This window comes from Silurus meridionalis, chromosome 3, assembly GCF_014805685.1.
Source record: "Silurus meridionalis isolate SWU-2019-XX chromosome 3, ASM1480568v1, whole genome shotgun sequence".
Classification (NCBI taxonomy): Eukaryota; Metazoa; Chordata; class Actinopteri; order Siluriformes; family Siluridae; genus Silurus; species Silurus meridionalis.
In genome coordinates this window covers 22,071,604-22,089,623 of record NC_060886.1, presented here as the reverse complement: position 1 = coordinate 22,089,623, position 18,020 = coordinate 22,071,604, and the positions used below count along the sequence as shown (strand labels likewise).

General features: G+C 37.9%; 1 protein-coding gene across 2 annotated transcripts; it reads right to left on the bottom strand.

Moving 5' to 3' along the window:
• Nucleotides 1-3,779: 3,779 nt before the first annotated feature.
• desma (desmin a) lies at nucleotides 3,780-11,629 on the bottom strand. 2 transcript variants are annotated; one of them, XM_046845284.1, is made up of 10 exons: nucleotides 10,994-11,629; nucleotides 7,802-7,862; nucleotides 7,586-7,681; nucleotides 6,414-6,575; nucleotides 6,100-6,225; nucleotides 5,628-5,848; nucleotides 5,403-5,458; nucleotides 4,954-5,057; nucleotides 4,782-4,826; nucleotides 3,780-4,347 (listed from the first exon to the last, which is right to left on the bottom strand). In XM_046845284.1, the coding sequence occupies exons 1-10, from the start codon at nucleotides 11,545-11,547 to the stop codon at nucleotides 4,306-4,308; spliced, it is 1,467 nt and encodes a 488-aa protein (XP_046701240.1). In that variant the 5' UTR covers nucleotides 11,548-11,629; the 3' UTR covers nucleotides 3,780-4,305. The 2 variants fall into 2 exon arrangements, with proteins under 2 accessions (XP_046701240.1, XP_046701241.1); XM_046845285.1 differs by lacking the exon at nucleotides 4,782-4,826.
• Nucleotides 11,630-18,020: the final 6,391 nt, after the last annotated feature.

The following is an 18,020-nucleotide window of genomic DNA, read 5'->3' as shown; positions in this document are numbered from 1 at the left end:
TATTCTGTATGAATGTGCTACTTTTATTAAGTAATTAGTTTGTTTGTTTATTTATCCATATTTTTGCTTCAGCTTCACAGTACTCTGAGATTTCACATATACTTTATGAATGCCACTGCCTTGCCCATGCATCATGCATCAGCCATGACATGTTCAATTAGAGCCGGGATGCAGATCATTTTTTTCTGTAGAAATGAAAATTGTATTTCTCAGAATTAATGTGCACAGACAAGGATTAAATATCAGAGCCAATCGGAAAACAATGAGTTATGTTGCAACTGCTTAAATGATAGATTTCTGCCCTACTTGATAAAATGTATTTTCTGCTCTTCATAAAATATGAAAACACTCTTACATTTTAAATAATCCCAGTTATACTGGTTTTATCGCATCTAGGTTCAGATGCTTTTGGTTTTTTTTAGGATTTTAGGAGCTGTAATTAAAAGATGTCACAGAGAAAAAGAGTCATACCCCAAGCTCTCTAAATGTGGGAGACACTTATAATAATGTGGACCACCATTATACTATAACTCTCACAATCATGTTGTCTGTCCCTCAGAAAGTTTCACTTTTTGCAGTTAAAATGTCCACACTCCAGCCTAGAAGTGTTGGAGAGAACACTGAAGCAATGCTTTGCTGCTTAACAATTAGTTTCTGCTACATTCCTGCAGATATCTTCTTCTTCTTCTTCTTTTGGCTGCTCCCATTAGTGGTCGCCACAGCAGATCATCTGTCTCCATACTACCAGTCTATAAACCAGGACTGGTCCATGAACTGTCCATAAACCTCCTCATTGGTCTTCCTCTTTTCTTTCTTCCTGGGAGCTCCATCCTCAGCATTCTTCTACCGATATAACCCATGTTCCTCCTTGGCACATGTCCAATTCATCTCAACCGGGCCTTTGTCCCCAAAACGTCCTACATGCGCTGTTCTTCTAATAAACTCATTTCTAATCCTGTCCATCCTTGTCACTCCCAACGAAAACCTCGCTGTCTCTAAACCATACAACATCGCAGGTCTCACCACAGTCCTATAAACTTCCCCTTTCACTCTTGCAGATACCTTTCGATCACAAATCACAACTGCCACTCTTGTCCACCCACTCCACCCTGCCTGCACTCTTTTCTTCACTTCTCTAAAACACACTTTATTATTTGCACTGTTGACCCCAGGTACCTGAACTCCTCCACCTTCTTCACCTCTTGTCCCTGCAACCGCACCACTCCACTGTCCTCCCTCTCATTCACACACATGTACTCTGTCTTATTCCTACTGCCTTTCAATCCCCTTCTCTCCAGTGTGTAACTCCACCTCTCCAGGCTCTTCTGAACCTGCTTCCTACTCTCCCCACAAATTACAATAAAATCCACAAACATCATAGTTACCAGAGACTCCTGTCTGACCTCGTCCGTCAACCTGTCCATCACTACTGCAAACAGGAAAGGGCTCAGAGCCGATCCTTGATGCAATCCAACGTTCAAGGTAAAGGTCCCACCTCCACTGGATTGCTGTCAAACTGTCCTCATACCTATCCTGCACCACCCTCACATACTTCTCTGACACCTGACTTCCTCATACAATACCACAACTCCTCTCTCTCACCACTGCCAGTTTCATCCATTTTGCAAAATCTACCACCATCTGCCGTTCCACATTTCTTTCCCTAAAACCATACCTAACCTATCACCTCCTCATCACCTCTGTTCCCTTCACCTACATGGCCATTTAAATCTGCCCCAATCAGCATTCGTTCATTCCTAGATACACCTTCTACCACTTTTTTCCTTCTCCTCCATCTCACAACCTACTTGTGGAGCATAGTCACTGATGAGATTTATCATCACCCCTTCAACTTCCAGCTTCAGAAACTCTATCAGAAACTCTTTTCACCTTCACTACACTCTTAATGTACTCTTTCTTCAGGATCACCCCTACACCATTTCTCTTTCCATCCACACGATGATTGAACAGTTTAAACCCCCCTCCAATGTTCCTGGCCTTACTCCCTTTCCACTTGGTCTCCTGAACACATAACATATCTACCTTTCTCTCACTCCATCATATCAGCTACCTCTCTCCCTTTACCAGTCATAGTACCAACATTTAAAATACCCACCCTAACCTCCACTCTTCTCCAACTTTCTCTGCCGTCTCTGTAGACTCTTTCTCATCTCCTTCTCCTCCTTTAGCCAACAGTAGCCCAATTTTCACCGGTACCCTGTTGGCTAACAATACCTGTGGCGGACGTTGGTAACCCGGGCCTCGACCGATCCAGTATGAAAGTTTGATTTGTGATCCGCAAATTTAATTTGCCACGTTTTTACTCTGGATGCCCTTCCAAATGCAACCCTTCCCATTTTTTCTTGTGTTTTTTATTTATTGGGCTTGGGACTGGCACAAAGAGTGCACTGGCTTGTGCAACCCTAATGGCTGGGTTACATTCCAGCAGAAATCACTAACCTTTCACACATATCTAGATGCCTGTGGTGAAAAAAGGGATTTTTTTGCTTTCAAATTTCTATCAATCCACAACTGCAAAGGTTGTCTTTTATGTACTTTTGTGTGTGCTGAGCATGTGTCCGCTTTGAGGCAGTCCAGAATGCTAATAAAAGAAATGCTAACCAGTTTTAGCATGATTATAATCTCATTGTTACAAGCCCATGTTCGGGTTCCTGTGCCGTAGTCTCTGGAGGATGTTTCTAGACTGTTAGCCTTCAAAGTAAGAGAGGGTATTATCACCTGCTCCTACCGGAACAGCACTTGCAGCTGTATATGTGGGCTTGTAGTCTGATAATGAGCAAGAAAGTATCCTAGAGTATCCGAGAGGGTGTATCTTTACAAGTATTGGCACAAAGCCTTTTCGCCCTTTTGCTGTTATCTCAGTCTACGTTGTGTCCCATAATGCTCTGAGCAGATGCTGAGACTGAGCTCTGATTAGAGCAGTGAAGCCAGATGCATGTTTTTGTTGGATAAGGAATAGGGAGAGCTGATTATAAGGAATAGAATAGAAAAGGTCATGGTGATAAAAGTTGCTCAAATCCTTTTTTTCCTCTGGTCTTCTGAGCTGACATTTGGCTGCATAACGCTTTTAAAAATGAGCTCGGCAGTAACTGCAGTTGTCTATATGTGGAATAAGAAGGAGAGCTGCTCCAGCTAGTGACAAGGGGAAAAACACTGAATAAATAAGTAGCTCCTTAATGCTTTAGGAGGCATTTTTCTGGCATGGTTTGAGTCCACTTAGCGTAAAAGCAAATGAGTACAAGGTTATTCGGACTGACTCCTTTTATCCTGAAGCATTATCTTGGTGGCAACGCTTTCTTCCAGGATGAAGCTCCCTTCCACAGTGTATGCAGGCTCACTGAATGGTTTGATAAACATAAAAAATTGTGCAAATCACAATTCTTTAAACTTTTAAAATATATGCATATGGACAGTAAGGTTATTATGGTGGCTTGTTGTGGTCTACAACCTTTTGAATATATTTTATACTGGTGTGTCCACTCATTTGTCACCTGTCTGTATGTGTATGAATTATGCTCTTTAATCTTATCTATGAAGGACAGCTGTGTATGTAGGATTTCACCCAAGTCGATTCAAACAACTGTAATGCATCTTCTATTTGCTGATAGGAACTCTGTGAGTAAGATTGATTGACCCCTAGTGTCTCAGTATACACCATTTAATGAAATCCAGTAAACCCCAAGGAATCTTTTTTTTTCTTCTTCATTTTTTGTGTCTGCATTTATAGTTCTAAAAAAACAACCAAAAAAACCCCAATATTTGATATAATGTTACAGGTTTTAATTGTAGATCCCCTTTCCCAAATCTGTGAACCTTTAACTGTGACTCATGTTGCTGAGACATCGACATTTATGTGGTCATATCATGCAGTATGTTAGACGATTGTTTCAAGTTTCATTTTAATGAAACCACAAAATCAATTAGCAGGCCTCATATGGTGGTAAGCGGTAAATCATGATGCGCATGTGACCCACTTACTCACAAGCACACACATACACTTGCATACAAAATTCTAAGAAATGGCAGTTGAATATTGACATTCTTTTTAACAAATGGCTGCCACAGTTTCATCTTCATTCGTAATCATTCGGCCTTTGCACACTTTCACCTTAGTCTCCTTTATACTTTCATAGCTGCCTGGAATTGCAGGTCATAGCATCAGTGAGGTTATTATTTATATATATAAAAATAGGGAAGGCATATGTAGCTTGGAAATGTCTGGATTTAATTCGGATTCAAATTCTGTTTCTGTTCGCGTTGCATCTCACGTTTCTCTTCTCCGTCTTAATTGATGTCTTGCTGGTGCTGTGTGGATTCACTGACAACCTTCAAGAAGAGACAAGAGATCATTCACAGGCCAAATGAAACATTCTAACAATATTCAGGAAAAGATTTAGTGTGAAGTAAATTAAGTGCTGGAACAGACAAAAATGTGGTTTAGGATGAATTCACAATCAGTGTGTGTCAAATTTGTGTCATAAAAAAAAAATAGGGCCAGGGCAAATCTTTAAAAATGTAATAAAAAAAACTGTGCATTGAGAATTGATTTTTTTCCCCTTAATCACTACAGGAAGAACCACTGCTTTGTGTATTGGATGGATTTTAAAAATGATGCAAGTCTACAATGCCTCAGATACATTTGTTGAGTCCAGTGTCATTAAAAAATAACAAAAAGGTTTGGATTCTATAAGGGTAAGTTAGAGAAGGAGTGGAAGGAGGCGTGATAACGCAAACAAAGGTGGACCTGCTGCCAAACTTACACACTGAGCGCTCATGGCGTTCATTGCCTTGTGAGAAGTTTTAGACTAGAGGTGAATGAAAAATAAGTAAGCTGATGATTTCAGACATGAAACAGTAACAAGCTGTTCTGTTTAATGCGATGAATATATGACTAACACCTTAGAGAGATGTGTGTGTATATGTGTGAGTCACCTCTCCGTCACGGGTCTCTATGGTCTTGATCAGAACTGTTTTCTTGGAGTGGATCTCAGAGGAACGTGGCTGTGAGAACTGCTCTGCGCTGGCCTCTGTGAAACCTACAACACCATCAGATCTGATTAGACAGTTGAACTATGTAATGTTATTTTCTGTACTGAGTGTTAAGTTCTATTATTTCAGATTGAATCTTTTTGCATCACAATAGTGTATTGTAAAGTGTATTGTAAACATGTAAAGGGTAAGCACTTCCAATGAACCCTCTAATAATAATATTTTATTGAATTTTATGTACATAATATTGATATGTTATAGCAAGATTCAATGCCTTATTTAAAATAAACAAGCAGTTAGTCCAGAATGCAGCAGCCAGCGTTCTCACAAGGTTGAGAAAATATGACCATATAACCCCAATCTTATCATCTCTACACATATAAATACCTTACCTCTGGAATCACCTTTGAAGCTTAAGGAGGAATATGTCTGCACTGGCAGAGAGATCCTAAAAATTAGAAATGTTATATATGAATTATTTGATATAATGTCATAAGGTCAAGGCTCAATAATAAATAACATTTACTATCAATAATAAAACGTGTTCAGAAAATGTTTGTACTTTTAAAAACAAACAAAAAACAAAAATAGGGAGGCTTTTCTCCTCTATTCATCACCTGCTCTCCTCTCCCTCCAGCAACTTCCTGTAGGTGGCGATTTCCACATCCAGGGCCATTTTGACATTAAGGAGTTCCTGGTACTCACGAAGGTGACGAGCCATGTCATCTTTCATTTTGGCAATCTCAGCATCTAGACGAGCAATGGTGTCCTGATAACCACTAGCCTCGCGACCCGTCCTTTCTTCCATCTCCCTCATCTGCCTTATCAGAGACTCGTTCTGGAGGGAAGGATAGAAATACAAAGACAACAATATACAAATAATAGATAAGGACTATCCCACTGATATAAAATGCTAGTACTCAGAGTCTCCAGGTTCAGCCAGTGTGTTGCTATCACACAAACTCCAGAGCAAACATAATAAATTATTGCTGTCCAGGTGTACTTTGGCTGAACTTATATTTGCATTGATGTGGGCACTGCTACTTGTTCCTTATGAGGATGGTAAGTATGGTATTAAATATGACTTACGGTGCCCTTAAGGGAATCGATCTCGCAGGTGTAGGATTGGATTTGGTGGCGAAACTCCATAGTCTCCTGCTTGGCCTGTCTCAGTGCATCGTTGTTCTTGTTTACAGCTTGGTTCAAATCTGATACCTGAAAAAATAAGTCAACTGTAATCAATGGAATTGATAGAAAATATTTAAGCAATCCACATTAACGTTCCATATGTCAGTGGAAGGACAGCTCGCTGTGGGTTCTTATTTAGGGAGTGGTTGAATGGAAATGTTTTATGTTTATTTAATGTTAATGGGTTGAGATAATTATGTGTTAATATGCCAGACCTTGGACTTGTACCACTCCTCAGCTTCTGAAATGTTCTTGGCTGCAATGCCCTCGTACTGGGTGCGGATATCCCTCAGAGCAGAGGACAGGTCAGGTGTAGACATGTCCATTTGGACCTGGACCTGAGTATCCTGCATCTGGCTCTGCAGTTCACGAATCTCCTGTACATACAAAGACAACATAAAGACATTAAGATTTGTATATTGTTTGAAAAAAACAAAAAAACTTTGTGAGTTCCCCTTGTGTGGTTTCCTAATTATTGTTCTGCATAATGGTTCTGCTTGAATTCATTTCTCATAGGGAAATCCTGAATTAGATAGTTTTCCACAGAGAGGAGGTAAGGGGCTGGCTGCTGACTTCCTTTCACATTTAATTTGATGAAGTTCGAACATTAAAGTAGAAAGATTTTAGTGTGAATTCTGTATACAAAAGCAATGTACAGCAATATATATATATATATATATATATATATATATATATATATATATATATATATATATATATATACACACAAATGGGCTTCTTCACTTTCTGCCTAGAACCCTGTCTGGGAAGTTCTCTGTTGTAGAATTCTAACAAGAACAGTTTTAGATTGTGGAATTGACCTTTAAGTCTTTAACACAAAATTTTATGTAAACTAGTCCTATTAAAGTGCACTGTGAAACAATGTGGGAGGTGAATCGACCCCCCTCCCCCTCACCCTCCACCCACCCACACACACACACACACACACACACACACACACACACACACACACACACCCTTCTCTGTCACAGTTAAGCGTCAAGCTCTCTTTCTCTCTCTCTCACAGGTTTTAATTATAGAAATACATCTGTTCCATTGCATTACACTGCCCCCTCCCTGTCAGAGCATAGCTGACAAATACACATACGCCAGGCAAAGATTTTACCTTTAAATGTCAGAAGCGTGCATGAAAGGCTTTAACCTTTAGAGATTTGGTATGTGTGTTCGTGCGAGTGGGAGGACATGTGTGTACACTTCATTCCTTTTATAAACGAAGTGATTTACTTTTGGACAGAAATAGAACAGATAAGGAGTGTTTATAGCCTGCTAATGTCTGCATGACACTTGTGACTGACCGAGAGAGAATGAGTGTGACTAAATGAATGGTCTGTAAATCACACACACGAACACACATATGCAAACACACCTCCTCATGGATCTTCTTGAGGAAGGCAATCTCCTCATGAAGACTCTCAATGCGTCTCTCCAGGTCCAGCCGGGCAAGAGTGGCAGCATCAACATCCTAAAGAAAAGCACAGTTACAGCAAAAGTACTGTAAATATAATAAAGACGTAAAAAATCAGACTTGAAGGTTTGAAAAGATGAACATTTGATTGTATTGTAATGTGACATGGGGACTTACAGCTCTGAAAGCAGAGAGGTTGTTCTCAGCCTCTTCTTTCTGGTGGATCTCCTCTTGAAGTCTATAAAAGAACACAAATGGAAGTCAGTGACCTTCAAACATGCTCACTTTTGAGGTTCAGACTTTTCACACCCTTCAAACCTTTCTCTAGTTCTTTGAGGTAACACAAACATTTAATTAAATGTTATATACAGTAATAACATATCTCAATCATATCACATAACACTTAATCAAGAGTTAATTATAGGAAAGCATATGCTTTTATCCTTTTGTAGTTACATTTAGTATTGTGGAACGCACATTAGATCCTGGTATCATTGATGCTATAGCTGTCATCGTCTCTTTCACTAACTCCACCATTTTCTGCCCAGTTTTGGTCACCTGCCAATTCCCTCCCAACACCCAGATCTCCCCATCACATGACAGCTACCAACTGGGAGGGTAAAGGCTAACACATGCTTCCTCTAAAGCATGTGAAGTGAGCTAATTACATCCATTGAGTCTGCTCATAGGGCAGTTTCACATACATGAAAGAACGTGCTGTCTGCCCTCTGTCACTCTGCCATAAGCACAAAATGTCCAGAATTGGACCTTTGATTAACAGGAAAGAGAGTATTTCATCCCTCCCAACCAGAGAGCATGGCCACTACTTTGCTCCTGACCAGGGATCACTTTGGCATTTTTGGGATTTGAACTAAAGATAGACAGCATGCTTTTTAAAACATTTTCTTCTCTTACTGTTGCATGCTTTCACAAAATTTTAACGCACAATCGCTTATTATTCTAAAAACAGTTTCACCTCATGTTATGTAACTCGTGTAAATGAGTATGTATATGTTTTATTAAGACCCTCTAATAGGAAGTTCAAGATATCCTATGTTTCTTTGTCAAATAATGTTTTGTTTGTCTTTTATATCACTTCAGTTATTTGAAACACCATCCATGCAAGTCAGAAATAATAACATAAGAAGGAGCATCAAATATAAACAGGTGATTTGCATCGGGGTCAGAACTGCTGCTATGCAAAATTAGTCAACATTTTCTGATCAATCAGAATAGAGTTTCATACCGCACTGTAGAACAAAATGTAAAAACTACACACATTTCTAACACACTAACTCACAGCATAATTACTTACAATAAGAATCATCTGGTTGAAGGTTAAAGTGTATTCTTGTACTGAGTATATCATTTTCATTCAGGTTTATTTTTGTATTGCATTCTGATATTATTTTTGCCACATTACCCACCGCTCCCCCCAACAGACATTAATCCCAAATGCAGTTGTTTTCTATTTATAGAGAAAAAAGTTAAAAATAAAGAGGAAGGGACAATGCTCTGGTGTGACCTTACCATTAATGAGCAATGCAGTGTGTACATATCATTGAGGATATGGCATTTAGCCAATGTGGATTGCATTGACCATTAAAATTAATGACCCCTTTTGAAACGGCTACATGTAGATTAGGTAGCAAATATCTGGTTGCATGCGTGTGATTGTTGGCATGCTGATAATGTCTGATAATATTTCAGTGACAGATGCGGGAATCACGGCATAGCTATCGATATGACTGATCTCTCAATTACATGCTTCCCTATGGAAAACATGTTTGAATTGCAATACTTGTCTCCTCATTGCTCTTTTAAGGGTATAGTATATGCTCATTTAAGCGAGTCCTCATTTGTTCCCTTTTTGGATGTCCTCTGTATGCCGAGATACACTCTCCTTCAGCAATGCCTAAAAATTTTTCTGCTTTTAGCAGCTTGCAAACCAGTTACTGTGAATCATTATTGTTAATGTAGGACAGTTATGCTCTAATGCCAACAGTCCCTTGAGTGCTATTTACTCACTCTGCTACACACAAACTCAAATTCACTCACTCACCCCTGAAACTTCAACACACACTCGGAGGGAGGCTGAGAGATACGGATATTTTAGGAGATGAGAATTGTCTACAGTGATGTGGGGGTGGGTATATCAAGGAGGATAATAATAGCTTGCTAATCTGGGAGCCATGTTACATTACAGTGGGTCCTCTTGAAACTATGAAAGCAACTGGAGCAATATTAAACCCCAAACCCCAAGATCATACATGCCTCATGAGCTGCGGCATTGGTACATCATGAGTGTAAATGTTCCGTATTCATATTGTATTATATTCTCTCTCTCTCTCTCTCTCTCTCTCTCTCCCTCCATCTCGCTTTCTATCTACACAGCTTAATTCTTGAACAAGTCTCTGTACTTTTAAATACCCTTTATGTCTACAACCCCCAACCCCATGATTCATGAGTAATTTCAGTTTTAATATTTTAACAGCAGAGCCTATTCCCGATGACAAGTTTTAGCCTTCACCCAACACTATAGCTGCCAATTGAATCTTCTGTGGAAAAAATACCTGCAGGCTAAAATGAAATTGCTTTTCTGCAATATTTGCTGAGAAATGACACATCTGAACTTTTCTGCAGGGGCTCTGAAACATTACACAGCTGTTAGAAACTGCGCTCTCCTGTATTCCTGGGATCTGATCGTGAAGGTCTTTGCTTATATGTGCACAATGTTCTGTCAAATTGTGTAACCTAGCCCATAAATGTTAATCAAATTCAAGTAAATTCAGTTCACTGTTATTGCCACAGTAAATATCTATTATAAAGAAACTTAAGAATGCTGCTGGGTATAAACTCACACTATAAAATAGACCCTACTCTTTTATCTGCGCTCATCAGTTTCACACGAGTTATGGCACCTCTATACTAAAGACTTTCAAACACCCTTGCTGTGTCATTAAATGATTTAATGCTTATGGAATGAACATATTTTTTAATCTGTTCTCCAGTAGACTTACCATAAAAGTGGCTATTTATTCTCCATTCATACTCTAGGAAAAGTATTCATCAAAAGAATTTGTATATTATTATAGCAATATTTTCTATTATTACTATACGTTTTAATCTATTTTAATTATTAAAAAAATACAATTAACAAAATTTGTTAGTTTAGACAATGAATCAAGAAAAAGATATTAGCACAACTACTATTATTTTAAGGACTAATTATTAAAATTATAATATCATTAAAAAAGTTAAATCACAGCTTTGTTTCACTGACCCAATACACACAACAATGAAAAAGTTATGCATTTTTTGTAATTAATAAAAACTATCTACTTTTTTTTTTACTAATATTTCTCTCACCTGAGCTTGAGTTTCTGTAGGTCATCAGACAGGTTATCTCGCTCCACCTCTACGCACGCTCTCTGGTTGGTCAGAGTGTCGACCTGCCTGCGCAGCTCCCTCATCTCCTCCTCGTACATCTCAGCAATACGTGTTGGCTCACGGCCCCTTAGGCGCTCAATCTCTACAGACAGGGCCTGGTTCTGCTGCTCAAGGAAGCGCACCTTCTCAATGTAACTGACAAAGCGATCATTCAGGTGCTGTAGCTCGGCCTTCTCGTTGGTGCGTGTGTGCAGGAAATCCTGGTTCATGGCATCAGCCAGGCTAAAGTCCAGCTTGCCACCCATACCTGCATAAGAGCGTGTTACTGCTCCACCAAAGCCTCCAGAGCGGTGGCTTGAGTAAACAGGAGAAGAAGAGCTCTTGGTCACCTCATAGACTCTGGAGGAAAGGCGTGAAGAGCCAGAAGAGCCGCGGCCAAACAAAGAGCTGGACATGGTCGAGCCCAGGCCTGAGCCGAAGGTTCGGCGGTAGGAAGAAGCCGTCTCGGCAGATGAGGAGTAAGCCTTGCTCATGGTTGTGATGTTATGGGGTGTGTACTGGAAAGAAAGTAACCGGGTTGACAGACCTGGATAGAATGATGATCAGTGGCCAGGAAAAGCTGCTATATGTAGCCTTGGTCACATTCTACCCCCTCCCTCACATTTATCACCCCTTTCTTCAGCCCACCCTGTTCACTCAGCTGTCATGGGGTTTCCAGTAGGTGGGTGGATTAGATGCCAGTAAGTGTGTGAGATGATAGCATGTGTGCAAGTTAGTGGTGAACACTGGTGTAAACTTAGTTACTTATAAGTGCCCATCAGTGACTGTTAAAATAATGACAATCTAAAAAAAATTTTTTTTTTACATTTTTCAGTTTAATATGGTATTGTTTCATATATAAGAGGTGACAGAAATTATACTTATATACATGAATACATGAGTATAATCTGCTGTATTTAAACACTTCCCACATAAAAAAACTGCTTTTTAGAAAACACTTTTTAGCAGTGTATGACGTAAACCGAAGGCTCCATCTGTCATGTGAAAAAGATCATCCATTGGTTATATTAGATAATAGCTCCATGTTTTTAGCTGCATTCATACACACTTCCATGTATGCGGGGTTGCCAGATATTCACACTTAATCAGGAAGTATGTGGGCGAGAGGATGTTTGGTGAAATGGCATGAGACAGCCTTTGGGAAGACAGAAAACAGAATCACATAAACCCTTTATTTAGGTTTTTGTTTGGCAGTGATGCCTTGTCTCTCATAACAGATGAACAAAAAAGAAAATCATATTTTACCACACTTGATTCAGTCTACTATAAGGTCTATAGTGTCGTAATTAATTCATGAATAATAAATAGGGTATGGTTTTGGGTTCCTACATGTGTGGAGCAAACTACTCTCACTGTCACTGTCACTATTAATGTTATTGGATCAACTATACATTTTGGAAAGATGGCCATAGTGAGTTCTATTTATGAGGCTTTTTATACTGTTTATATCACGAAAACATTGAAGGCTAATGTTACATCGAGGAGACATGTAATGCTTCAAAAATGAAGTAGGGCCCAAGATATCACCTGGCCAAATTCTTTCATGGCATTCTATGTAGGTTCTTCATATCACTTCTTTTTCAGCACTTTAGATTACTATACTCTGAATAAAACAGACATGAATCCTGTAAGCACTTTGGTATGCCCACCTCCCCCCCGTGTCTGCAATACTGTTCCCCTGGCTGAATGGTCTGTGTTACTCCACAGCTGCTGCTGTCACTGCTATTAATAGGCTTTTAGTCTGAACACTGTCCCTTGTATGTTCTTCTTAAGGTCCATCAGTTGGACCTGACAACCTCATACACTAACCTCTTTCTAAAGAAAAAAAAACACTGGCAAGAACAAAATCTATCAAATATCTGCAAATTGGATTACTGGAATGTAGAGTAAATGGAAAACAATAAATATATACATATAATATATTAATATATTATTAATTTGCTGAATTCTTTTCCCAAACATCCACTAAATATTATGCAGGTTGAATTATTCAACAGTGATGCTACTGGCTTTTTCTAACATTATACAAGCTGTATTTTTACAAAGTTTTTAGCTACAGCTTTTCCAAAAACAACCTTTTTATGTGCTGGCCAGCCGCACACATTTTATGAGCACTAGATTAAGCAGAAGTGTTGCAAAATGTAATTTTTTTTTTTCAGAAATTTCAAGTTCTCAAGTAGCATCTTAGGTAGAATTATTGAGTTTAATAAATCAAAAATTTCGATTTAGTCTTAGTGTCTCACAGTACTGTGCATGGGTTTGGTATTTGTTTTGCATCTCAGGTGTCAAGATAGCCCAAAGTGACTCAAACAACACCTCATCTAATGGCTTTTGCTCTGTTTTAGGGAAGCTTCTAGAAAGCTAGAATGACAAGAACAGCGTGGCCTTTTTAGGGCTTAAGAAACAAATGATGTATACCAGGTGCCAGGCTTACTGAGAAAACAGGAAAAGGTTTGACTAATGTTCAGTTGTGTTCAGTTTTAGTACGTAGTATCATTCTGGAGGATTCTAGCAGCCCAAGTGGGTCAGCAGAAGGGAAATAGATTGATGTAGCAATTTTAAAAAGTGTCATGATGGGAATAAACACAGAGGAGTTCCCCTGACCTGAGTTAAGAAACATAGCGAGTGTGCCTGGAAAAAATAAGTGTAAGGCAACTCACTAACAAAAGATTTATAATCTTTAACTCAATAAATAATAATATGTCAATAATAACTCAATAATTACTGTATTTTAGTTTTATTTAAAGTGTGTCACTTTTTCATCTTTTTTTTTTTATTTGTAAGTAGAGCTTGTTCTTGGTGATTATCTAAATGGTCCAAAAGGCATTATAAATGCTATATTCTCACAACTGCAATATAATATGTCATGCTATATATTTAATCATCTTACAGATAATAACCGTTTCCCTCAAATCACAAGGCATGTCACACTTTAGGTCATTTTTTTAATACATTGAGTATTAAGTAGCCTATGTATAGAGATATAGACCATAATAATATATGATAATGAACACTGAGACTTTTCGTTTGCTTCCCATCTCTAATATACTTAAAAAGGATAATTTTTTGTTGCTAGAGTGAACGCTAGTATGGTGTGCTGCATTCAGGTCACCGCTTAGCGTGATCATTTACCCAAGTGCACTTGGAACACAGAAAACCTGGGCTCTCTGCCAGAGCAATAACTGAACTGTGTGATGTGCTTCCATGTTTATAGCAACTGTGTCATAGAAACAGGCAAGCTTCTCAGCAGACAAAAATGGCACATCTCATTTTCATTCAAATACCCTTAATTTATTTAACATGTATTCCTAATGTTCAAAGAACATACATTTATAGACAAAATAAGATTTGGAGACTAGTTTTTTCCTCCACAGAGGTTTGCTTGTGTCATTATTTAATTTTACGTTAACTAGAAACCTCCACCATAAGAATTTGGTTTTCACATGTTGAGTATAATTATATTTCATTTAGTCATTGCACATTGTGGCTTAAGGGAAGTAATAGAAGAAAGCAATGACTGGTTAAAGGAATGACAGGTCAGAAATGATCTATCATGGGGTCAGATTTCACAAGCACCTCCTGTTGCTTGGTAACACAAATACAGGATCTGGCATGTGGGCTGCTCATGTAAAGAAAAGGCTGCTCTGCTCAGGAGTGACCACATGTCCTCTGAATGTTTATCTATGATATTAAATCACCATAATCAACTGCAATGAGGCTAATCATCCTTCTATACAAATATCAGAGTTTTATTATTACATTTGTATGATACGATTAATTGTCTCTTGACTGGCTCCTGACAAACCAGAGATGGCGCAGAAATGCAGAAATGATGCTGAATAAGATTAGATAAGATATACCTTTATTCGTCCCACAGTCGGGAAATTTCTCTATAATAAAGGTCAATATTTTAGTGAGTGTCAATTCACATTCAATTTTCAATTGAAAATTGATATTTCAAATTTGGACATTTTACATGAAAAGTGGTGAATCCCAGGAATCCTGTTTTATTCAAGAATGTATTCAATAAATAAAATAATAACAACAACCATGAAAAGCATGAATCATTGGTTAGTCCAGACTTCCATGTATGTGTCTCTTCTGTCTCTATACACCATTTTCTTCTTTCCCTTTAATTACTGAATAATTCATAGTAGCAACATAAAATGTGATGAGACTTTAAATCAGTAAACAGCACTCTACATCAACCTCTCTGCACCTGATTTGTCTTTTATATGTAACATGTATGCATTTTTTTGTAATGACTTGCTCATCCTTTCTTGCAGCATGAATCCATCACCAGCGTGTGGCCTGACCAGCATGTGCCAGTAAGGGGGAGGTGAGAGAGCAGCTCCCAGGAGGCACTTGGGTCTAAATGCCATGATATGTGACTCCAAACATAGGCGGGGGTTCAGGGTAAGGCGTTGGTGCCACCGCAGCAGGTCAGCTTTCAAAAATACAACCAGCAGCTGCCCTAGCAACGACCAAACAGACTTCAACAATACGTCAAGTCACATGAACAAGAGCGAGAGAGATGGGTGATCACTGATTTAAAATATAAATTTTAATTGACTGATAGACACAGTAGGTGTCACCAGCCTGTGTGGTCAATGCTGCATTAAACAGAAAGATAACTACTAAAATAAAGAATCACATACTTTCCTAATATATTCATAATAAAATACATTTGCCACAAATACTCGATTTTTCTGTTTGGTAAATGTGCATGAACAATGATCTTGATTGTGTATAGTGTTTTCCAGTGATTTTTCCAGTCATGTGAGCACAAGCGATAACTATGTGCATATAAGGCAATGACTACATGTGGACAGAGGGAGGCAGTGTGACTTCGGCCATTTGGGTTGTGTTTTAATAGTGGATAGATCTTTTTAGCATAATAGGTACAAACACTGACACAATAACATAATAACACAATAACATATAGAAGTAAAATTAATTATTTTTATTTTATTGAATTTGAGGTATGATGGAGATTTTTTATGGATACTTTGGTTAATAATGATATCTTATTAAGCAATGTGTAGGAAAAATATATTAATCCTTAAACATTCTGGTTTTAACTAGGTAAAAGCTGAAATTAGCTTTTATCGTGTGTGTTTGTGTATATGTGTGTGTGTGTGTGTGTGTGTGTGTGTGTGTGTGTGTGTGTGTGTGTGTGTGTGTGTGTATGTGTGTGTGTGTGTGTGAGACCTCCAGTGGGAAATTTACACACTGTTCCACAGCTGGAGGACAGATTTTATGTACCGCATATTTAAAAAGGAAGGAAGTTTTAATGCTGTATTGGTGAAGATCATGAAATAGACATTAAGGCATTAATAACAAAAATCCCCATCCCACAGCAAGCTCTGTTATTTTAGAACCTATTTTAAAAATATAATAAAGATTTTAATGTACATGGTTTGAATACTGTGCTGTGTGAAATGTGCCTGATAATGCTCAGAAATTGTAATATAGATTGTTTTATTTATTGTATTTTCTTTAGCTGTCTTCTTTTAGAAAACTGTAATAAATTGTTTAATTAATAACATATTGACTAGCTGTCAGAAAGCTTCACCATTATCTCACTGGCAAAGTAATATATAAAATGTAAAAAGTTTCACACACACAAATAAAAAATGTAACAAGATTAAATTGTTTGTGGAAGGTTTAGCACCATTAGTAAGCTTAAAAACTTTAGTCTAATAACTTACAAAACACAAACAGAGCATGGTATGGCTAAAAGACCAATGTGACCAGCTGATAGATGAAAACAGTTTGTTAATTGCCACTTCTAATGCAAAGTTGAAAATAAAACTGAAACAGAAAGCTGTTTTCAGATTATAAGACAATAGCAAAGTGATTATTTCCAAATAAATGTAAACACATTCAATATTTAACCAACAAGAGCTGTTCTACAAATGAGTTTTGGCAATTTTGTCTATAAGCCTGACCCGCTTTCGCTTTCATAAAGTTTCACTGAAGAGAAGGTAAAACATTTACATTAGAAAAATATGATTTTATATATATATATATATCTCCAAAGGGCAGAATTTCACTTTTGCATATAGGTTTAACAAAAAGTAATTATAAAAATAATGGCAAAAATGATAATGGAAAATATTAAAGTCTGTGTTAAAATTGTTTAAGAGAAATATGCAAATTTATGTACTAACATGTACATCAAATCAATGTAAAGGCGACCTAAGGCAATAATCACTTTTGGGAGGGTCTTTGTTTCTTTAGCAGCCTCATTTAATCTAAACAGCAGCCACAAAAACCTGCTACAGCCCAAAGTGCACTTAATAAATAAAACAGCTAAACCTAAAATAGCAAAATGTTAAGCTTTTAATGCACTTAAAAACAAACCAAGAGTCAGAAGATGAGCAGGAATTAAAGAAACGCACATATGAGAGCTCCTATGCCACTATTTACTTGTTTACTTCTGATGAACTGTTTGGGAGAAAAGTGAGTAAACTGGAATTTACTTAAGATAATGGATCAAATATTTGATGTAAAATTCACACAGGAATGTGACTAACCCATGTCCTCTGGGTGTAGAGAAATATTCTTAAAATATCGTTGGCATGTTTTTTAAACAATTAGTCATTTTGTTCGTCACATGTGAACCAGGGAAAAATAATTATATATGTCTATTTGAATAGTTCTTTATATAGATAATTTCCTTCCTTATGATTTGCTGTTTGAACCATTAAAAGTCTAATATTTTTATTTTATTTTCGGACTTGGGCAATTTGTTTCTGCACTTGAGTGTACATAAAAGAATGCGTCAAATATTTGCGCTTTGTTAATCTCTGTCTGGGAATCCATCGCGCCCAGATGGATGTTTGTCAGAGACTCTATGGAAGACCTTAATGCCAGCCCCTTGCCCCCCTTTCCGGGCTGTTGATGACGTCACTGCGGGTTTCCGCCACAGCAGCAGGAGGGA

What these genes read in the sequence shown, in the direction of transcription:
- desma (XM_046845284.1), bottom strand. Translation starts at nt 11,547, where the DNA reads ATGAGCAAGGCTTACTCCTCATCTGCCGAGACGGCTTCTTCCTACCGC. An exon ending in TCGATTCCCTTAAGGGCACC is followed by an intron (nt 5,849 to 6,099) that starts GTAAGTCATATT and finishes CCTTCCCTCCAG; the next exon opens with AACGAGTCTCTGATAAGGCA. An exon ending in CTGGAGGGAGAGGAGAGCAG is followed by an intron (nt 5,459 to 5,627) that starts GTGATGAATAGA and finishes TCTAATTTTTAG; the next exon opens with GATCTCTCTGCCAGTGCAGA.